The 24913-nt window shown below is 40.8% G+C and overlaps 2 protein-coding genes across 3 annotated transcripts; both read right to left on the reverse strand.

Annotated features, from left to right (window-relative positions):
• Positions 1-110: 110 nt before the first annotated feature.
• On the reverse strand, positions 111-16463 carry LSM04_004617 (the record flags this gene model as incomplete). Of its 2 annotated transcripts, XM_067331940.1 has the most annotated exons (2): positions 111-8461; positions 8567-16463. In XM_067331940.1, the coding sequence occupies 2 exons, from the start codon at positions 16461-16463 to the stop codon at positions 111-113; spliced, it is 16248 nt and encodes a 5415-aa protein (XP_067194186.1). The 2 variants fall into 2 exon arrangements, with proteins under 2 accessions (XP_067194186.1, XP_067194185.1); XM_067331939.1 differs by lacking the exon at positions 8567-16463 and having other exon boundaries at positions 111-4337.
• Positions 16464-17212: 749 nt separating this feature from the next.
• On the reverse strand, positions 17213-20614 carry LSM04_007079 (uncharacterized protein; the record flags this gene model as incomplete). The annotated part of the gene is made up of 1 exon (XM_067331941.1): positions 17213-20614. One exon carries the CDS (start codon positions 20612-20614, stop codon positions 17213-17215), a length of 3402 nt encoding a protein of 1133 aa, XP_067194210.1.
• Between the last annotated feature and the right edge of the window lie 4299 nt (positions 20615-24913).

Consider the following 24913-nt stretch of genomic DNA (forward strand, 5'->3'; position numbering starts at 1 on the left):
GTCTTTGCTTTATTTCCAGACCATATACCATAATTCTTCTTATTATCTCTTTTCTTCTCCAATGTATATATATACATATATATATATATATATATATATATATATATATATTAGTACTCTTCTGAGGACCAGGCGATAAGACAAACCGCCCGTTCATACCATGCCTGCATCTTCACCTTTGCAGGATCTACTTCAAGTTCTACCACTTCCAACATCGCATCACGTCGTGGATTCACATAAAAGGGTGTTGCCAGACGACCACGTTTTTCATCCTGTGATGCTAATCGCATTAACAGTGAAGATTTTGTAAGCATTGTAGATACACCAGAAGAAGATGCCGTCGTACTTGTGGCTGTTTCACCTTCCCAGCACAAGAGAGCCCCAACGGCTGTAGAAGGCGTTGTAGATGTTGCAGGAAGAAGATTACATCTGTGGTGTTTATCATCTAAAGTATATGCAGAACATAAAGTGAGTCCAATAATATGCCATGCGTCTGATGTCTTCCCACTACTCTTCATAGCATACTCACGTGTAGCCGTTTCGGATAAAAGTTCTAAACGAAGTTGTAATTGTTCTAAAGAACGATGATGTCGTCTTGCCGCTTGTTGTTTTGTTGCTGTGAGGAATGCACCAGGCCAAAATAAAAGTCCAAGTGATAAACATACACTTCCAATAGTTTTATTTTTAACAGACTCATGAAGAAGACGGGCTTGTGTAAATCGATTTTGAAAGTCTGCCATCCATTGATCAGCTGTAGTTGGATATGTTTGATAGGAACGAGACCACTGTGGAGGGACTTGATCTTTTAATAAATAATCCATCATCTCACGTTGTACGGCTAAAGGTTTGCGTGATCCAACACAAATATGTTCTAACGTGTGTAAATCATCCATAATTTCACGTAATCGATCTAACGCAAAGGTATATTCACGTTCAATAGCCACTATAGTTGGTTCATTACTATTTAGAGTGGATATTATACCTTCTTCTCTTTCTTGTGCTATTCCTATTGAAACAGCAGCATCATCATCATTTAATCGAACAAGTACACTACGCCATACTGTACAGAAACGTCGCATTTTTTGTGCCCATCGTGTTTCTCCAAAGCTAGATGGCGTTATGCTTTGTAATGAACCGGCATTATGAATATCCGTTTCTTCACTACTTTCTTTTATTTTATTCTTTTCCATATGCATAACTCCTGTCATTTCATTTTCTTTCTCATCAAAGAGTCTCACTGTTGTCAGTCGTTCTAATGTAGCGACGGCATGCTGAGATGAGATAATACGAGACGCACTGGCAGGAAGACGGGCCCATAGTGGACTTCCCGATTCTGGCAATGCCCGTATCCAGGTTTGAACATCTTTTAATGATTGAATAGATCCAAATGTAAAGTGTTTATTCATTTCATTATCGTCTGTTAACACAAAAGGTCGATTATCATCAAAGATGCCAGTACTCATAAATTCGGCACATAGAAAATCCAAAAGCAACTGATCAAATTCATTAATAATTTTACCACCATAAAGTGTTGTACCAATAATAGTTTGAAGTGCCGTCCATGGAATACGATCCCGATGAATTCCTTCCCCTAAGGTATTCTTACCACTATTATTATTATTATTATTATTATGCGAGGCCAAAACCCAACTATCTACAGACTGTAGAATACGCCAATACTCAGTATCATTAAATTCATATCGTCTAGTCCATCCCATTGGAACATACAATAATCGTTCCATCACCACTGCGTGTAGCCAGGCTGCTGCTAAATAGATTCGCTGAATCTCTGCAGGTTGACTGGCATGAACAGAAAAGGGTTGAAGTGCTCCAACGGTTTGCAAGAGAGAAGATTTCATCCCTGGTGGTGGTTCATACACCAACACCACAGAAGTCTCTACAAGACTGGCAGGAAGCAAAGAAGAAGACTCTATACATCGTTTACTTTCACTATTTTCCTTCTCCTCAACGGTTGTTAACGTTAATGAGGATGTTGGGGTGGCTTCCATGGATAAAATAAGTCTAAAGTTTCGGTGCAGGTGTCCTTCCGAACGCTCGCGATGAATGCGTTTCTCCACAGCATCTGCGTAAGAAAGTGCGAGGTGAATATTCTTTAATAAAACCCATAAACCTTCATGCATGGCTTGTGATAAATAACGATCTGCGGCTTCTATTCCCGTTGTTTTCCCCATTACCGCCACTCGCAGGGGAACATCCATTGCCTTAGCGAGAGCCTCCAGTTGAATTGTTGAATCACTACCGGCATTAGAGACGAGAATGAGTGGAGTGCGATCGGAGAGTTCCGCCTGCACCATGGCGAGATCAGGGACCTCTGCACTAAAGAAGGTACTATTAACGCTATTATTATTATTATTATTATTATTATTATTATTATTGTTTGCTGTTGTTGTCGTTGTTGTTTTTGTGCCATCAAAGAAGAGACGTAAAAACTCAAACACCGCCGGTGCGAAGGCATCACGACGGGTATACAATAATAAAAAGGAAGTAATAAAAGCACGTCGAGTACGTTCCGTTGTATCATGGGTTGGATTGACGTTAACAAATGGTGGTAATACTTCATTGTATGGCGCAGCAGAGAGAAAATACTTTCGCCAGAGTTCGACATGTTGTGGATTTAATAGTGATTCACGTACAGCTGTGAAGAGTGGTCTACGCAACATCACCGCAAACGCACTTTCAGAGGATGACACACACACCCCACACTTACGCAAAATAACAGGAATTTCAGAAATAGTACTATTGTTATTGTTATTATTATTATTATTATTATTATTATTATTAGTAGTAGTAGTAGTAGTAGTAGTAGTAGGGCTATGGAGTGCATCTTCAAACCAACTCCATTCTTCTAATGTAATTTGCTGTCCAACACTGTCAGGAATACCACTTCGGAGTTTCCCAAGAAGAATGGCAAGTAAGAGATGATCTTGAGCAAACATACCACGTTTTACACGCTGATGCACCAAATGAAATACATGACGTGTTAATACCTCTAAACGTACCATATCTCTTTTTTTCGATTCTTCTTCTTCCACCTTTGGCTGTTCACTTGGGTTATTTGTAGCATCACTATTCCTATTACTTACTTTACAAAGTGATGGCAAGGCGTCTAAGGCATCTGTAAGAACGCGGAAAATAAAATCCACACTATAATGATAAAGTCCATGTAACTGTGAAAGACGCCGTAATGCAAAGTACATCTTTGCCACTACTGCAGCAAGTGGTTCATATAATGCCTCTACAGTTGTAATCACCTGCATAGATGCTTTACTCTCGGCAATACTTTCCTTTAATGCATGTGTTTCAGCCTTTAACTTACCCAGTGCATTCGTTAATGCGTCATTCTCTAATAAACTCCCTTCACTTCGTGCGATAGATGTGAGAAGTTCCTGTTCTAATACACGTAATCGTAATTGATATTCCCCTTGTACACGTAATACATGTGCTCGACGTTGATCCATTTCTGGATGTTCATGCAGTAATAAACGATGTCGACACTGCGCCAGTAGAGAAGATTCTGTAATAGTGAAAGTAACTAAACATACCTGTCCAGCTATACCAGGTGAAGGTTGATAGTGGGAATTACGGGTTACAAGGAAGAGACGAAAGGAGGCGGCAATCTCAACATCTTGTCCACCAAGACGTGTAAGAGAATGTCCACCAACGCGATGAAACTCTCGATTTATTAATGGACTTAATGCAGGATCTATAAACTCCGCATCTTGGATTAAAATTGGATAACCGAAACGTACAGCCATATCCAATTGTTTTAGATATCCAACTTTACTAAAACTTGTCTTTTTAATATTATCTTTGGCGTATTGTTGTAATAAAAAGGCATCCACAATTCCAGTAGGATCAATAAGTAATGGATAACGTTGACAACGACTTAGTATCATGGCATTTTCCACAAAAAGATTATCTTTAGGAAGTCCATACTGTTCCCATAGTAATCGTTCTTGAGGAGTTACAAGATATTCCACCATACTACTTAATTGTTCCCGCACTGGAATCTGTAATTCTTGTAAACATTGACGCCAACGTGGAAAGAGTAGGGTTTGTCTCGTATATTCATCAAAGTAACCAAAATAGGCAAGTGAGGCTGCGGCGAGAATACAATCTCCAATAATAGTATATACTTCTGTATCAAAACTCATTGCCTCCGATTCCCATCGTTCACGTTCTTCTAGGAGTTGTTGTAATAAACGTGTCGCAGATTCACATCTTGTGGCCACACCACTCATTTTATTTTTAATTGTGGCCATTTCCTCTGTCATTGCCTGATAATTCGCTTTTAATTGTAGTAAAGATTCCTCCATAGCCCGTATTTCGGATTCTGTCTGTGCAAGATCGTTTAGTTTAGCCGCATGGGCATCACTTAATTGTTCAATGCGTGTTCGCAAGGGTTCCATAGCGGCATATATAGTGGCATAGTTTGTTTGTGCTTGTGCCCATTGCAATAGTGGACCTGCAGCTTTTGATGCCCGTCGTGCGGCTTCAACTGTAAATCCTTCTTCCTGCAGCATATCACGTAATGTTTCTCGTGCTTCTTCTGTTATACTGCGGGGTTGAAATGCCTTCACTTCACTGAGAAAATCATCACGGCGAATGTGGAGTTTAATCACATCCCACTCATCCGCCCGTTTCTCACCCATAACCACAAGTACAGTTTCCAATACCCGTTTCACCATAACGGGCGGTGTGGTGTAGGCCCGTATTTCTCGCAGATATTCGGGTTTAATCGTATTTAATGCTACTTCAGCTTCGCGTAATGCCGGTTCCGCCTCTGCGAGTTGTTGTTGTACATTTGCCTTATCTTGCATAATCGTTTTCTCCTCTTCAGAGAGTTGTTGTCGAAGCTGCTCCGCTGCCTGTTTCTCACGTTTTGTGGTTTCGGTATCGGTGATAATGCGATCGAGCATCACTTGTGCTTTTTTACCGTTTTCCTCTAACACCGCCTCATGTTCGCGAAGTTTTATTCGCTGTCGTTCCACCTCATCTGAAACACCATCTAACTTGGAGAGACCACTACGAAGATGCACTAATTGTTCTCGTGATTCCCCTTTCTTTTCCTCGTAGAGTAATTGTAATTGCAGGACACAATCGGCAAAGTGTCGTGGGGTGATAAAGGTTCCATGATGGGCACTCTGAAGTCGTACCACACGATTAACATCTTCGGTTATTTCGTGAATTCGACAAAGGGCACGGGCTAACGCATCACGGGCCTCATCTTCATTCTTTTCATATATCCCCTTAAAAGAAAACATAATGTCAAGATGTTGAGTAAGTCGACGTGTGAGTTGATATCGGGTGTTGTAATCCCAATCTCCAAACCAGTCAATCGTACAACGATTAAATAATGCAGGACTTGCTACAGCACGATTGGCGAATTCCCCAAATGATGGATCAATCGTAAAGACCACATGTAAATTACGTTTTACATTACTTATAAACCAACGATACAATTCTTGATCTGAAGTGGTATCAATATAGTTTGCAGATACCATGGAATCAAGAACCTCTAAATTCGTCGTTACATGATGATGATGATCCTCAGAACCATTACCAACTCCAGCCCCGCTCATAATATTACTATTAGTATTCATATTATTAAATGATGTCATCATTAATCCCCGTTGTTGTTGTTGTTGTTGTGTTTGCTGCTGCTGTTGCTGTTGTTCTTGTTGTTGTTGTTGTTGATGATGATGTTTCTGCTGTTGTTGTTGTGCCTCAACACTCATTCGTATTTCTTCCATTAATTTTCCCCATTCATCACCATCAAAGATACCTGGAACCTCACCAGATGCCAATAATGCATTCATATACTCTAAGAAACTTGATTCCATTATATTACTATCATCAAAAATAAAACAAATACGTTCTAACTTACACCCAGCACGACGTAAAACATCACGAAGATCCCGTTCATAGTCATCTATTTGATAATTACGATGTACACCAAGACGAAAGACTGTCATTCCATTCATCCATGCTACAAGTTGTGCAATAATAGTTTTACCAACACCAGAGGAACCAGCAAGAAGCATATGACCAAGTGGTTGTCGTAATACACGATCAATACGTACAACATGATCTATCATCGCATCATACACCACAAGTTTCGCATCCAATTCCTCTTCACAAAACACCTCTAGTTTCTGTTCAATATAGGCCCGCAGTTCATCTCGTTCAGCTTCTACATAAGTGTGATGGAGAATAGTGGAATATAATACAGGCCGGCGTAGGGCCACCGTTGGGGATGCGGCATCACGGAATTGGGCGAGAAAAGATCTATCCATTGCGGCATCCGCCCACTCCTGCTCCTCCCTTTCCACAAGTCGATCATAAAACACACGAAGTCCCTCATGTACGGCCAGTCGCACGAGTCCATCCTCGTGAAGTCCACGAAGTTCCGATTCATTCCAAGTTTGCAGGGCGGAGTGAATGGCACGTGTCCAGCGGGAGAGATCACGTGGGGAGTAGACATAGTGTGGTTGTTGCCATGAGTTAAATCGAGATTGTGTGGCGGTGTACATATCCACCATAGCCCGTGCTAACTTTTTTTCTGTCTGTGTTCGTAAGAGGGATGTACTAAAGGAAAGTACCGCACGACAGTAGGAGGTGTAAATAATATGAAGACTCTCTTCTGTGGGAAAGTCTACGAATAAAACAGGTGCCCAACGTAGAAAACGATGGGAAAGGGCTACACGTCCTGTATCAGTTGGTGGATTACAAGCCGCAATTACTTGCACATCTTTTACAGTAATCCACGCATTATCACGACTACGATAATACCCACCACGTTCAATTAACTGTCGAATTAGCTGAATAACAGGCTGGGTTCCATACTGATCTAACGCCGGGAGGTTAATTTCATCGCAAAAGAGTAATAATCGTTTACCCCCAGCAGGTGACATGACTGGTCCACTAACGGTACTCTGCACCACACAATATTGTTCTAAAATACGAATAACGTTTTCCGGTCGTGTACCACTTGAAAAGTTCATAAACGCCGCATCATACTCCACAAAGTGTTTTAATAAGGATGTGATAGACATGGTTTTACCAGAACCAGGCGGTCCACAGAGAACAGCCGCATTTCCAGCACCAATCCACGCTCGTAGAATATCTTCATGACGACAAGTATCCACAGTGGGAATAACGGTATCACTACAGGTTACTCGTTCAGGTAGTATACATGTTTCCTGTACACGTTCTCTAATAGCACGCCAAGTACCTGTTAAAGGATCTGGAGAAACATCCAACAAGGAAATAAGACTACTTCGATTACTGGTAGGATTATTACTATTATTATTATTATTATTATTATTATTATTATTATTATTATTCACAGAAGATGAGAATATTTCCACCTCTTGGGTAAGCCCTAAATCAAGTAACAAATGCTTACGAAGTTCATAACTAAGAGAAGCACCAAAACCCCAAAGTACGGCATAATCTAATAATTTTTCAGCATAATTCTGTATAATACTTTTAGAGGGTATTTCTCCTTGTCCCTCATTTAACTTCCACAATTGCCAAACACCATCTAGAAGAAGTGATTGTACACTTCGAAGGAGTTGTAAATCATTTAATTCCATAGTTGCTTGTTTCCAGTAGCGTTCGGTGTGAATAATACGAAATGCACGTTCTAGTAAACCATCTTTAGCAAATGCAGAGGCCCACACATTTGCCATAGCTTCTTGTAATTGTAATACTTCACGTTCCACACTACTAAAAACATTCGTACGTCGCATAGAGTTACTATTATTACCAATATTTCCATTATTAACATTACCAAACGACTCATCATGATCATTGCTATTGGTTTCTGTTAAAATATCAGAAGCACTTCCCATTGGACCTGCTCCTGCCCTTATAATTGTAGTAGTGGTATTACTTATAGTTGTATCAAAAGTATCCTTAATACGATTCACACCACTACGGGCAATCATGAAATAATTCCCACATGAACGTATTTGTTGTCCCTCATCTTCAGCATCAACCTCACCCATGTCTGCATAACGTCTTTTTCCATTCTTACGCGCTAATGGAACACGATAAAAAGCACTAAAATGTCTACTTAATACACTCGTAATAGGAACCGTACCACGATTAAACCAAACCATACCACAACGTGATACTGTTGCTGGTGTGGCATAGCGAAGATCCTGCACTTCAAACACAATACGCACCGAAGTTGGAAGACTCAGACGTTCCCCATTAGGAAGTGTATACACTTTATTATCATCCAGCAGTGAGTTAAGGTTTTCCACCCAGTTTGGATCAACATCACCGTCAAAGACAATCCAATGTTGTTGATGGGCACGATTATCACCCATTTCATTTCGAACAATACGACGAAGAATTTCTGTAAATACACCATCTTTCCATTCACGTGTGGTGGCATCGAATACACCAAATAAATCGGATTTACTTAGAGCTTTAGGATCAATCACATACGCATGCGCCTCTAGTGGACCACGATTCTTTCTTATTTCCTCCTTTTCCTTTTCCTTACCCTTTTCCTCATGAATCTCATTATTACTATTACTATTATTATTATTATTATTATTATTATTATTATTATTATTATTATTATTATTATTATTATTATTATTATCTTCATTATCAATACCAACAGGAAGTCGTGCCATGGCACGCAAGAGAGTTTTCCAACACGTTGTCTTTCCTGTACCACTTGCCCCAACCAACATAAGTCCATGCCGCATCTTACGTGTATGATATAGCTGACAAATCTTCTCCACCCACACCGGTGTTGCCGCAAGTCGACTATTACGACACACTTCTTCAATAGCCATTCGCAATGCAGTCATAGTAACATCTGGAAGAGGACGACCAGGGAAGAAATCACGCAATAATGGATAAAAGAGTGAAACATCTTCTGTTACTAAACGTGGGGTAACACTAATGATTAAACTTTGAAGCACCAAATCACACTCCGCATCATCTAATGTAGAATGCATTTCACCTTGAGTTCTCTGCATAATAGGACTACCTACATGAGGAGATAAATGACTCTTTTCATTAAAATTTTTCTCCTTTTCTTCTTCTTCTTCTTCTTGGGTTGGAAATGCCGCCCGCCGCATATCACCTGCTGTCATGAGAACAGACTTTAATGCACGTAGCCCAAAGTCATAGTGAGGTTGTCGTGATAATTGTTCCGCACATAAGTGAAATAATGGTACAATTTTCCGTGAAAGCACCTCTGCTGTTCGAAATCCCTGTGCAAATAACATAACTTCCGCAATTGTCTCACAGTCTGGGGCTGCCATGGTCATACTACGAAAGAGTTGTTTAAGATTACCAGGTAAATTTGAACGACCGGCAAATCCTGGATTCATCGTAATAAAGAGTGCCACATTCTCTCGCAATTGTACCGTTTGCTGTCCAAGTGTTACAGTGGATGATTGCATTCGAAGTGCTTCTTGAATAGTTTGAATTTGCTGTGAAACAGCAGAGAGGACACTTTCTTCTAATCTATTAAACTCATCAAAACATCCCCAGGCCCCAACTTGACAGAGACCAAGAAAAATACGACCAATAGCATGATAATCAAAGGTATCATCACAGTTAAAGACCAAAACATGTCTACCAAGTTGCATACCTAATGCTTTTACAGTTTCTGTTTTACCAGATCCTGCAGGACCAACAGGAGAACCACCAAGTCTTGTATGAAGTGCCTGTGTTAAGGTAAGATAACATCTATCGGTTAAAGTAGTTTGTACGAGATGTTTATACCAACCGAGATATTCAAATCCATGATGAAAGGTAGCATCTGCCATACGACATTGTAGTTCTGTTCCATCATTATTTAAATACAATCGAAGAACACGTAACCATTCAAAATCTTCAGCCGATTTAATACGTTTTAATTCAATAGTTCGAGAAACATCTCGTTGATAGACCGCAATAGTGATAAGTTCTTCAATAGCCTGACGTAATGCCTCTGTTACAGTGGGTGAAATAACATCTAATGCTAATTGATCCAGTAATTCTACCATATGCGTTACCGCCATAGATGGAACGCGCTTTATAAAACTTTCCTCTTGCAGTCGAACCCACCATACTTGAAAAGCTAAACAAATAACTTGTAAAGGAAAAGACGTCATCCACTCTGGTGTTACACGTCCTTCTGCAGTAAGGGAGTTTACAGCTAATACTGTCATTTGACGTAATGATTCAACCATACAAGATTCCACTTCCGCAAGCCAATCATGTAATGGTCGTCCTTTTAAAGTCACTTGACGTATCATTTTAACAATTTCCCCTTCAGCACTTCCAAATCCTACAATATGTGTTGCCACTTTATTATTATTATTATTATTATTATTATTATTATTATTATTATTATTATTATTATTATTATTATTATTATTATTAGAAATAAGACGGGCAACGGCGGTAAACATTTTCGGTAAATGTTTCTCTATAAGAGCCGGTTTACTACTATTTCCAAGTGTTTCAAGTAAATCATCATCCCCAACAAAGAAAAATCTTGGAAATTGACGTCGTTGTAGATCTAAATAAGTACTCAGTGCTCTTTGTACTCGTGAAAGTTGAACCTCAAGTCTTTCTAGTGATGGTAATAGTTTTGTATCATCAAAAAATTCCTGCGCTTTTACTACAGGTATAACCCCAAGATTAGAACTAGAAGGCATTAACGTCATAAATTCACGTGTGACTCGATCAAATTGAATAGCATCATTTGTTAACTGATGACGAATATCAGCATTACCACTAAAAATACCATCCAAATGTACCCAACGTCTTTGAACCGCCATAAGTACTTCAAGTATTCGACGAAGGAGATTGAGTCGATTTTCCCAGTCTGTTACCATAGCAATTACATGTTGTGAAGTAAAGAAGGGACTTGATCGTAGTCCTTGAAAGGAATCAAGATCATCTGTGAGTCTTTCAAAGAGAATATCCCATCCTCTAATAAGTACAAATTGCTGTTGATAAAGTGTCGTATTAAATTCAAATTCATTCCAAAAGGAAATAATACGTACTAATTGTGCCTCCAATCGTCGTTCACCCTGGGCAAACTCCAATACATCATGATACACCTTTGCATTTAACACAGGATCACTACGCCAAACATCTCCCACTGTTAATATATCCAATTGCCAATGAACACGTAATCGTGATTTCAGTGCTAACCAATGTCGTTCAGCTCTTTCTAACGGCGCCATAGCATCCGATCGTAATTCATCCATTAATCGTCTACATGCCAAACGATTTTCAATACTACGATGTAAATCCATATATGCCTGATGACTACGTACAGCTTCAGGGAATTCCCGAACTTCTCTTTCTACTGCGAGGAGATCTTCATGCAATTGTCGTGGTGCCATTTCAAAGAATGGTGTTCGTCCAAGTACTGCAAGTCTCTGATAGGCACGAGCAATGTGATCACAGACCCATTGAAGTTCCTCCATTCGTGCTGTAATAGCTTCTAACTTTACTTCAGATAGGAGTGGGGCATTCAGGGCACCTTGTACTTTTATAAGTTGTTCCTTCTTTGCTCGCAAATGTGTAACACGATCTTGTAATTGACTAAAACGTTTATGTACAGATTCTACAGTTTCCTCTTGATCTAAAAATTGTCGCTGCTGCTGTTGTACCTGAGTATCAATAACATGTAATGCAGATTCTAATTCGTCAATATGACTTCGTAGTTCTTCCTCTTGTGTTTTAACAGCTTCTCGCAGGAAGGGAAGTCGAAATTCTAACGCCTTCATTTTACGATCAATTAATTCACGAAAAGCACGAAATTCTTCTTTTACTTTTCGAACATGAATCCATGATTCTGGTAGTGAAAATCCTTGACGTTTTAAATATTCTTCTGCTGGCGCAAGTGTGGCAATACGTTTTTCTGTTTCTTGTAAACCAGTTTGAATAGTTGGTAATTGACAAAGAAATCCAGCAGCGTCATCAGTGTCGTTTATCACATTACAATTTTCTGCTAAAGCTCGTTCTTCTATAATATGATGATAACATGTTTCTATCCATTTCTCCACCACATCACGGTATCGTGAATGTACGTACTGCGTCATATTATCAAGTTTCCTTCCAAGTTCTTTTTGTGCATCATCTGCCACAATAACAATTCCTCCTACAAGTGTACTAGGTTGTGTATAATCCATTTGTTTACTTGCCAATTCACGTATTTGCTGTAAGGCTTCTCCCCATTTCTTAAGATCATCCCCCAATCGTTGTTGAAGTACACCAAAATCAATATTAAGTAATTGTTGCCCCATACGCCATTGCGCCTCCACTTCCAGTGAATCTTGAATACACTTCTCAATTGCCTGCAGTGGCTCGGCAAGCGCACGACTATCCATCCACTCTAACAATCTATCATACGTCCCTGACGATAATGTAGATAATAACACTGGTGTAACGGCTGTAGAAGTCCCAGATGCTAAATCAACCATCATTTGTTGTTGTGATTGAGATTGTTGTTGAGATGATGATGATGATGATGATGTTTGTATAGATGATTGTTGTTCTTGCAAGAGTGTTGGCATTCTATGCACCCAGGCAAAACAACGATTCAGTTCCCCCAACCAATGATGTCGACACGCCGCAGCAGACATGGACAATCCAATCTCTTTAAACACCACCCGCATTCGCACCCGCAACGGCCGCAGGTGAAACTCCTCCGTCTCCATGCGTTTATCCAAAAATCGCGGATCGCGCCCCATCGCGAGAAACTCATCCGTCCACCGCCGGAGATGTTCTTCCATTTGAAAGAGCATCACCGCATCTAAACGCGGCTGCACCTGCCGAATCCACCAACCACTATGCATACTATTATTACACTTTAGCGTGAGACTATTGGCGAGTCCGCACATTTCTTCCACGCGGGCAACAATCATCTCCGCTTTTTGTGGGTGTCGAGCACGCAGAAGAAGAATACCGCGTTCCATGCCGGCGGTGATTTCACGAACTTGTGCGGCGGCGAGAGTAAAGGCGTACACCCGCTCTGAGAGTTCCTGCAGGAATTGTTGTATGCGGCCATCATCGGACCATCGAAGTTGGGCCCCATCGAGAAAGGATTCATAGACGCGAATATAATCTTCTGTGGCGAGATGTATCATTAATTCATCTTCACCGTTAATGGCGTTTTCAAAGGCGTTAATGAGTTCGGTAAGGGAATTTGCTATACGGAATCGTTCCTCGTTATGGCGGAAAAAGGAACGTATATCACTTACAAGTTGAGCATGATTGGTTAATAAACGCATACTATCCAGCATGTGTAGATCGCGTAAAAGTGCAAACATATGACGTGGAATATGCGGCATAACCATACGTCTTGTACATGTTCCACTATTATCCTTATTATCATTACTATTACTATTTTCTTTATTACTCTGGCTCTTACTATTATTATTATTATTATTATTATTATTATTATTATTATTATTATTATTCTTGTTCTTGTTATGTATACCACTTCGTATTTCTACCACCTGTAGCAAACGACCCTTCATCGTTAATGTTTCTGGGAATACATCAAGTGCAGCAATGCGATGACGTACATCCTCACACCATTGTACAACACGTTCTTGCAATCTTTGAGCAATGGTATCACAGAAGTTTCTTACATCACGTACATCATCCGTATCATCACTATTTTTATTTTTACTCTTATTATTAGTACTATTACTATTACTATTACTAATATCACTACTACCACTAATAGCATTATTCTTTGCCCCCGTACCACGTCTATCACCTGCACAAATAAGCATCAAACGTGATTTGGCATAACTAAGAGCATGTGGATCATTTTGTTGTACAAACTGTTGGGCGGCTTGTATGTATGCATCATGTGACCACTCCACCTCATCCTTTGCATGTACAATCTCAAGATAGGCGAGTGCATATGCCGTACCGTGTATCTCCGAGTCTAATTCCAACTCACATGCAATGAGATCTTGCAATGGATGACCAATAAATTGGGCAAGTTGCTCATTTAAACACCAACGATGTTCAATAGTACGTAATAATAATAATTGATGCCATCCAGTTTCTGATATAGCATCACGTCTAACTAGATAAGCTTCGATTTCACGTAATACAGATTTCTCCCACATCATACGACCCAAAACAGGTGTTACACCAAAACGAGCAACGGCTATTCGCATCGCATCTCGACAACGTTCGGTATTAAAGTACTGTTCCCGTACATCTTTCATTTCACGATTTACTTGTTCTAATAATGCCATTTGAAAACCAGCTACAACAGCTTGTATCTTTTCACGTCTAAGTGGATGAAATCGAGCGTAAATGCGATAAAGCGATGGACCACTATTTCTTTCCCCAATCATCCCCGACGTTACGACAACAGCCGCAGAAGATGATGTAGTTATAGAATGACTATTATTATTATTATTATTATTATTATTATTATTATTACTCATCTCTTGCGCTGTGGCTAACATTGTACCCACCAGTCTTGCAAGACAATCATCAATACTAGATAATTGACGTTCATAGGCCGTGAGAGCCCGTCGAAACTCTGCGGTGCCTGTTGTACTTACATCCCATAAACTACCAGATGCCGTTACTTCTGCGGTAAATCGATCATACGCCTCTGTGAGTTCGGCACAAAATGTAGAGGGATTATTCATCATTAAACTACCATCCGCAAATATCTGCCGCATGGCACGTTCATAGTGAAAATGTTCATTCACAAATGACCATAATTGTCGTGCTCGCATTAAAACCAACAAATGATAAGGCTGTTGATGTTGTTGTTGCTTTTTTTGTTGTTGTTGATTTCCACCTTGTATAGGAATAATAGAAGATGCCAAAGAGGAGGATGAAAGTCCTTCTGATCGAAAGAACTTATCAGCTTGTGTATACTGCTGCTGAAGATGATGCAATTCATGTATAATACCTCGCAGAGACTGCAATTGTGTTTCTGGTGTAGACATATGCAGTATATCATGCCGCCCCACAAGTACGACAAGTCTCTCAGCTAATTCTCGCATAATACTCTCTAATAAACGTACACTCTGCGATGCTGGATATCGTGTGGGGCGTGTTATTGCTATAAATATATTCTGCACTAATGCGGTGTAATCCCGCTCCTCTACACTATCAATCTGCTGAAATGGTATATCCCGCAGATGTGTCAGATACTCTTGTACGAGTTGAACGTGTTGTTTAAACTCCATCTCGTAACTTGTCTCTACTCGATTGCTGAGAAGACGGTGTAGTAATCGCCATTCACGGCTTTGTAGTTGTCGAAGTACATTTTCAAGCCAACGTAATACGGCCTGCCAATACGCTACCTCATCACGCACACTCGTAATTTCTCTTCTATCAAACTTTACACTAAGAACAGAGGCACAACCGTGTCGAACAGAGATTAATTGCTGTAAGAAACTTGGATCGGTGCGTTTATCAAGACCAATGATCTCAAGTAACTCCTGTTCATCCGCAGTTGGGTAAGAGATACAGAGTTCAAGGAGATCGGCATGTATAAATTGTTTTAAATCCACCTCCGCCAGTAGTTGATAACGAGATCGGATAGAACTAACGAGATCTTGCATCTGCGAACGCAGCACAACTTCACGCTGTGTACGTAGAATGGGTTCATACACACATTGCAACACCGTCTGCAATCCCTCCAATGGTTGCCGCATACCAACAGCATGAATATTAAGTTGTCGCAATGTCAAAGGTTCTCTTAATGATGATATTGACGATGATGATGTTGATGTATTTATACCATCTGCGTTATTTCGCAATGATACCAGAATACAACTCACCAACGACTGTGAAAGGGGCATAGTCGCTGCTGCCGACATCGTCCACGATGAAGATAGTGAAGATGATGATACTACTATTTCTTCTCTTTCTCTTTCTCTTTCTGCATTTATTTCAGCGGATGGTGTTGATATTAATCCCATAGTGTTATCTTTTGCCGGTGATCTACACGGTGTGCGTATAGTAGAGAGTGTTTCGGCCTGCGGGTGGAATAATCTTCGCAAATCATATGTAGCGACTACTTTTCGTAATAGTGATGTATCCGTTGGGGTTTGGGAATACACGAACTCACAGAATGCCACATGATATGTAGTACTACAGTTATGAGTACTATTGCTACTATTCTCCTTCTTCTCTTTTTCTTTTTCTTCCAGTATTTTTTTATTTCTTTTCGTTGTTGGTGTGGTTTGTTTTTTCTTTTCTCCCACCACCTCCGCCACTTCTTTTTCTTTCTTTTGTGGGGTATTGGCAATGAGAGAAGTGTCATAATTACGATCACCTTCCATCGTTTTTAATAGTAATAACGCCTCCCGCACATCTTCTTCTGTTGCAGATTCCATCATAGATGCGATGAAGTGAATAACATCATCGGCAAGAAGAACACCACCGCCGTTTGAATACCCAACATCGTCTGACATAATAATAATAATAATAATAACAATAATAAAAAGCAAACAATACTATATATATATATATAGATAGATAGATAGATAGGTCTATGTGTATTTTTTACACACACACACAGAGAGAGAGAGAGAGAGAGACAGAAACAGAGAGTTCCTCCTTTTTTGTTTTGGTTTTTCTTTTCTTTTTCTGATTGATTTTTTCGACCGAGCTTCTTTGTGTTTTATTTATGAACCTATGCACGCCAAACGCGCTCTTGTAAGTCTATACACAGATACGCGTATGAATAGACACGGAGAGCAAGAAATAAAGAAATAAATAAAGATATAAAAGAGAAAAAGAAAAGAATAATTTCAATATATATATATATATATATATATATATATATATAAGAATGGAATAAAAGATTCAGATTCACTTGAAATAACGGGAACACACACACACACATATCCAGAAAAAATAAAATAAAATAACACCCGACATCGTCTCTTATTCTACAAAACAACAAACAAACAGAGAAAGGGTGGGGAAAAACAGAAAGGAACAACAACAAAAAAAAAAAGAATCGTAAACATCTACTTTAACTATGGGTACCAGCACATGTATCTTCTATCCTTCACACCATAATTTAATTCATTACTCATCATACATGTTTATACAGACACACAGAGAGAGAGAGAGAGAGACGTTAAATAGATTCATCCACAGAAGAAAGAAAAAAGAAAACATAGAAAACCATCCATATTTACTCTTTGATTTTTTATTATACCATATCTTCATAATTCAACCTATTTCTTTGGGATTCTCTCTGCTCATGTAGCCGTATGGTAGCCCGAATAGGAGCATGACAAATACAACACTCACTCATTTCCTCACTACAATCGCAACAAACCGCAAAGTGTGCACATGGTAAGAAAATAATATCTGCCTGTGTACGTAGACAAAACCAACACATTCGAACCAACTGTTGCTGTACCCCACTCTGCGATGGTGAAACTAATGAATAAGATGCTGCACCAATATGATAATTGGATACACGCCTTTTGTGCCGAACTGTATTAATACTATTTTGACCTAATTTATTGGAATCTTCCATAGAACGATTATTACTGTTCGTATTACTACTACTGCTGCTGCTCCTTGTACTGTTGTTGTTGTTGTTGTTGTTGTTGTTGTTGCTATTATTGTTATAAGAATTCATATCATTATTCTTCCTCTGGGAACCAATAAGAACACGTTCCTCTCTGTATTGTACAAAGGTTCTGTCAGAAATAGCACGCACCGCATATAAATCATTTCCAACTCTTATGTACTGTAGTTCCATAGGCATTTCTACACCAGTATCACTATACATAGCACCCAGTAAAGCTGCAACTTTATCCGTTACAAATGATTTGGAAGTATTCATCATCTCTTCATTACCTGAAAAGGCCTGCCGGGATTCTTCACATTCACGTGATGGCAGTGTTTCATCCATTTCCCTCCATACTGAAGGAATGCGATAATCATTTCTTCTTCCTCCTCCGCTTCTTCTCTTTGTTATTGGTGTTGCTACTCTTGATGTTATTGGTGACCCTTTTCCATGTGTTTCTTTAGTGTCCTCTAGTGAGGAGTATACACATATAATACATTCCACTGGGTGAGATTTCTGTAAACCCACCAGTGATCGCCTCTCACGTCGTATTTGTGTTGTTTGCGGTGTAAGCATAAATGCGAGAGTGATGGGATGTTGATGATTCTCAATAATCTCCAACCCTTTTCCATGAGTCATTATATTCGTCTGCCCCTTCTTACTTTTCTTCCGTTGTAGTGCTTGCTGTTGTTGTTGATCTTTTTCTTCTGGTCTTTCTTTTTCCTGTTGCTTTTGTTCTTCACGCTGTTGTTGTCCTTGTGGCTCTTGTTGTTCTTGCTGTTGTGAATAGTAATTTTCAGTACGTCTAATCTTTGGACTTCCCTGTGAGATGTTTTCTTGTCTGGCGAGTGTTGCCGCCGTACTTATACGCATTCCATCCGTGTAGGAGTTTTCAATAGCAGCAAGTGCAAGATCAACGATATCTACTTTCAAGGGAGTGAGTGAGGCAGCATCGGAATGTACAATATGGGGTAAAAGAGAAATTTTTGCTTGATACATTGTAGTTGGATTATTACTATTACTATTATTGTTGTTAATATTATGGTTGTTGTTATTCTCTGTTCTCACGTATTGTGGAGAATGCAACGAAAGCTCTGCCATCTCACGCAAATTTGCACATTGTTGCCCTTGTTCCCAATTCACAGTTGACCTCGTAGAAACAGCAGGACTGGAAATAAAAGAAGCTGTTGCTGTTGTTGTTTCTTCATCGTCATCATCATCATCATCTTCTTCTCTTACATTTTTATCTCTATTATTTCCTAAAACCATGTTTGCCTTATTCTTATGTATTGTTCCCCGTTTACCACGTTTATCCGGCCCTGTACTTTGACTGACATCACTGGAAGAGGAATCAATCCAGGATGATTCAGAGAGGGTGGATACGGCACTGAGAAACTCTCTATTATCTGACGATTGCGTATTTTCCTTCTGCAAACTCTTCTGCTCAAACATCGATGAAGCTAACAGGCGTTGTTTTCTCCTCTTTATATGTTTTTTATCTATTTTATCATTTACTTCTCTTTCGTCAGGAGCTGCCATAACATCCTGTGTACTGCCCTCACCTATTCCCACAAAGTTCCTAGAGGCTTCACGAAAGGTTTCTGTTACGATATTGGATTGTGTCCTTTGGTGCCATGATCGTGTATAGCCAATCATGGTAGAAAAGGAATCAAATGATTCTCGCGGTGAAGACGCTATATCTATAACAGATGAAGGGGAATTCTCTTGAAATTGCTTATTATACTGATGATGATGATGATGTTCTTGATAGAAGTATTGCCGTGGAGAAAGTTGATCATTTACCTGTAGTACAATTTCCCCGAGTGAATAGCCTCTACTCAACGGCGTAGATGATTGTTCATCCCTTCTATGAAAACGGGCCCCCAATTGCTGTCTATTATGCCAATCCAACAGTTTCACATGTTCTCGGGCACAGTTGGCCTCATCTACTTCAGTGTAATAACACTGATAAGAGAGAGAACTCAATCCAAATGTCTTAGTTGTATTCACCGTCACCGCCCGCATAATCTCCACATCATCTGCCCCTATAAAACACACACAACGAAGCTCCAAGGGGTTCTCCATCGTACTAGAAAACATATTTTCCTTATTAACACCACCACCACCAGCAGCAGCAGCAGCAACTACTACAGCAGTAGAAGATGGATGCGAGGTGGCAGTTCCATCTACAAGCCTTACACCATCTGTCAAACACATTCCACGTCTTGCGAGAGAGAGGGAGTTCTCTGTGGATTTCACGTGTGGGGGATGTACATCAACGCGGTGTAACCACGGCGCATGAAATCGCACTGCACTCTCCAGGCGAAAATCAAGCAAGAGTAAAAGACGTGACATAAGAATTCCCAACGCATCATTACCAACCATATTCGGATTGTTTGTATTATTGTTACCATTACTACTGTTTATCGCACCCATACCCACACCCCCACCACCACTATTAACACCAACAACGTTTGATGATTGCTGTACATGGCGATTTGTAGAACGTCCAAATATATCTTTTCGCCTTCGATGTGCTGCAGGTACGGAAACCGCTATATCATTATTCATATCACCACGACTACTGTGCCCCACAGGCCCCCCCTCAAGTACTGTCGAACCCCGTCGCACAGAAACAAACTCATCACCCATGTTTGCATCCCCAGCCATTTCCCGTTCATCACTACACGGTGTAGGAGAGAGAGCATCTGTGTGGACTACAGTCTTACGCAGTTGCATATGAACACCTGAAAAGGGAGTTGTTTGCATTTGCAGTTGTAAAGGCAATGTAAGACCATACACCAACGGTGCGCCTTGTAAAGCAACTAATTGATTCGCCATATGCGTTTTGAGGATTTCGCGCAGTGGACGTGTAGTAAGCACTAAAAAGGGAACCAATATTGGCGGGTGCCGTTCCATAATACCACGGCGAATACGCAGTAGTTCCACCAGAGATATAATATTTCGAATAAACAGGTAACTGAGTATGATGTATGCCAGTAATATAAGGAAACCTGCAAGAGACCCATACATTTTTTTTTCCTGCACCTAATTCATACAATATACAAACAAAAAAAAAAAAAAGAAAATCAAACGAAAAAATAACTATACCTATTCTTTGATAGGTCTATAGGTATACATTCAACAATATACCACCTAGGTTAGAAAAACCATAAAGAAAATAGCAACCAAAAAATAAAAACCCTCAAAAAATAAAACCTACTTAACAAGATCATAATAACGAAAAAAACGAAATGGAGGACACATTCCATTTTGAATTACAAACACCGCCAACCTCAAAACAGATGAAATCTATTCCATCATATCACAGAAACAACAACAACAAAAAGTGACATTACCACATGTAATACACCAAAAAATCAGAGAATCCTCAACTAAATCCAAAACACAATAATACCACACCCTCATTTGCAAATCAACACTTCATACGACAAAGAAATTTGTGGAAAGCAAAGAAAAGAAAAAGAGTGAACGGAGACAGTGGTGGACTGTAATCCCAACGAATTTCAGATATGTGAGAATAGGCTCCTTCATACAGTGCTCCTCTCGCCACAACAGTGATGGAACTGCTTCTGAAATAGACATAAGTTATATATACACATCTACTAATAAGCATATGCTATATATATATATATATATATATATATATAATATGGCGGGGAAGCACTGCACACCAGCACTAAGTAGTCCGAGCTCACCCGCCATACATTACCACAATGCAGTCGTTAAGGACCCATTCTATTATCTAAAAAGCAAGAATAAAAAAGGGAAAAGAGAACACACACTCACAACAGGGGAAAAGAGAACACACACTCTCTTTACCACTCTCACTCTACACAGACATCGATTCACAGTCAATCAGACTTAGTTTCACATTCCCCACACCCCCAAAAGAAAAAAGAAACATTTCCCTTCCCCTTACCTTAGCGCCTTTGCCCCGCACGCCACTGCAACCCCTCATTTTTCCTTTCCCTCACACTGCTATATTGTCAGGTGCAGTGGTGACAGTGGAGACAATCGGGATATGGCGCAAGCAAAGCATACAAATTCAGTTTTTTCCCCTGGAGAAAAAAGAGTCACACAGCAGCCACTAACATCCAGAGGATGAGTGCGCAATGACTTTTCTCCGCACCTGTATGATTTTACAATCATTGCAAAAGTTTATATGCATGAAAATATTGTTTAATAGCAAGAAATCATAAAAAAATTAAAATAGTTAACAAATCTCCATCCTACATGTGTGTTACCATGGTGCTAAAATCATAATATTAATGCGAATATTGAAGGACAGAACAATTTGCTATTTATGCGTTCCAAGACCTGAGACTTTAGAAAAGAGAGAAACCAAAAAGCGAAAAGGTGCAGTAACAGCAGCAATGAAACCATCAGCCATTCCACGCTCCACCTCCTCGGTAGTCACATCCCCATCTTCACTTCCTCCTGATACCGGAGTCGCCCTAGCCCCCATGCTGTACCCTGCATCAATGAATTCACTTGCCTCATCGCTGATATTCTTGCCAATGCGGCTACTTCCGTTGGGGGCAATAGTGCACACTTCCCTGTACTTTGGACACACAATGCTGCCTGTGGGGAAGCCTTTCAGTCGAAGCTCCTTGCCCTCTGGACATGGATACCAGTTCTCATCGCCATAGTACCGCACCTGGACGCTCTCGTTCCCACACTTCACCTCTGCACACACGTCCCCAATAAGAAAACCAAGCAGCGTCACCGACTTCCCCTTCAGACACCATGACCACGAACCAAAGCGATTCCCCATTCGAATATTTGCAGGGTTAGTGCATTCACCATCAGCAATCGGTGAAATGATCGGACACATATCCGTCAGATCCCAAAAGTTGCCCCCAACATCGGAATTACGGAAGTAGCGGTACGGATAGGCAAGCGGTGCGCCATAGTTGTACAATGCACATGTCCCCAGCGAACGACGGTCAGAGGTACACACAGGCGTTAGGGTAGTCTTATTGCAGAAGAGATCGGGGAATTTGTTAATACTGTTTTCGATGCACTTCTCTGTATGGAGACTGCAACCAGCGTCCTTGCCCCAGCTCATTGTTTCCTCCATCCCCCAGTTGGCTTTATAGTACCCGGTACTCTCAAACGCTGCCATTGTCAGTGCTGTGTAGTAGCCAATGCCCGCAATGGCAGACATCAGCTCGTCCTTTGCGTTGCGTACATCCCAGTGTGACAGCGACGTCCCGACATCGCTGTCCCTTTCCAACTCAACACCCCTGACAGTGCTGCAGTTGAAGTGCTTCTGGGCCTTTTCCATAAGCTTTTCTGACGTTAACATGTGAACTGTATTCTTTCCACGAAACCTATGCACTGTAGCAATCATTTGATTAACAGAAAACACTTCGCTGTCGAAACCAAGGATATGCGCCATCTCGTGTGCGACAATACGTACCATTGTGGGACTGTTAGTAATATGTTCTGGTGCCAAATGCATAACTCCCACCACAGGACGCCCATTCGGCAGAGTTGCGCACATTACTGCCCAAGCAATGTTTTGGTTTAGGCGTGATGGACCAGCGGCTGCGTACATCACCGTGTCGTACCCAGAGAAGCCTGGGTCGCGGTGTTCTTGTGGTATAGAAAAGTGGTCACAGGAGTTATTTTGAACTTTATCTGGCACCTTAAACTTCCCATCAAACGGCTTCACGAGAAGGCGCTCTTGGTGGAGCTTCACGGCTTCCGGAATGACTTGGTTAATCAAGGCGTTCTTCTTCTCGTCACTGAGTATGTCGCTGTATTGGCAGACCGTTTTGTTATCATCAATGTAGTTTGGACGCGATTCTCCAACCCTTGTGCAATACCTGTCTGTGTTGCTCAGATCAAGGGTCGAGACAAGGATGCGGATCGGGGCCCAGGTCCCCGACGTTGACGCGGTGTATGCTTGCCACGCACCTTGTCCCTTGGCTGGCACTTCACGCACCACAGCCACGGGTGGTCTTCCACGTATCTTCTTCACCGCATCGAAGCCACACGAGTGTACCCCCGCGGCAGCGAACCCCTTGATGGAGCAGAGAGGTAGCAGCAGTGACAGCAGTACCGTGACGTACAGCAGGGGGCGCATTCTGACGTGTGCCGAGTTGCCTTGTGTTGTTGTTGAGCTGGTTAGTGGCAAAGCAAGCAGTAGACTTCCTTTTGCTGAACAGAGAAACACAAGAAAAACAGGGGAAAAGAGAACACACACTCTCTTTACCACTCTCACTCTACACAGACATCGATTCACAGTCAATCAGACTTAGTTTCACATTCCCCACACCCCCAAAAGAAAAAAGAAACATTTCCCTTCCCCTTACCTTAGCGCCTTTGCCCCGCACGCCACTGCAACCCCTCATTTTTCCTTTCCCTCACACTGCTATATTGTCAGGTGCAGTGGTGACAGTGGAGACCATCGGGATATGGAACAAACAAAGCATGCAAATTCAGTTTTTTCCCCTGGAGAAAAAAGAGTCACACAACAATCACCAACAGTAAGAGGAGGATAGGGGATTGTTCTCTCCCAGTCTGCGTTTCGTCCCACAAAAGGAAACAAAAAAGCACAATATAAATTAGCGGGAATAAAATTAATAGATAGATATATATAAAAGAAATGTAAATATATATATACATTGGAGTATAGCTTTATTGTATCGTTGATTCATTCATATATTTGAGCAAAAATTACTTGCACGTATTGAGAATATTATGGTTGAAAAAAAGATTTAATGGTGTAAAAACAATAAAAAATTTACGGTGGGGGAACTGCATGTTTCTACCGCCCAAGAAGCATGTGGAAGATCCCTATGTTACGAGGGGCACATTTCTGTGACCTCGGGAGTTCAATAGCCCATCATTGCTGAAAGAGCAGCAAAGAAAATGAACACCGACGGAAACAAAGGAACGGCGACGCTGACATCGGCACCACGCACCACTCCATCAACGATACTGGGGGCAACATTTACGGCGGTGTCATGCTTCTCACTCTCTTCACGAGAAGACATCGCACTTGGAGCATTACCCTCAACAGCATTTCTGGCCTCATGCTTCTCACTCTCTTCACGAGAAGACATCGCACTTGGAGCATTACCCTCAACAGCATTTCTGGCCTCATGCTTCTCACTCTCTTCACGAGAAGACATCGCACTTGGGGCATTACCCTCAACAGCATTTCTGGCCTCATGCTTCTCACTCTCTTCACGAGAAGACATCGCACTTGGAGCATCAACCTTACCACCATTTCTTGCCCCCTTCACCAAAGTTCCAACTGTCCCAGAACTCTCAGTAGTGACTGCTGCCCCAGCGGTA

The sequence above is a fragment of the Trypanosoma melophagium genome (assembly GCF_022059095.1).
Source record: "Trypanosoma melophagium isolate St. Kilda chromosome Unknown ctg13segment0, whole genome shotgun sequence".
NCBI lineage: Eukaryota > Euglenozoa > Kinetoplastea > Trypanosomatida > Trypanosomatidae > Trypanosoma > Trypanosoma melophagium.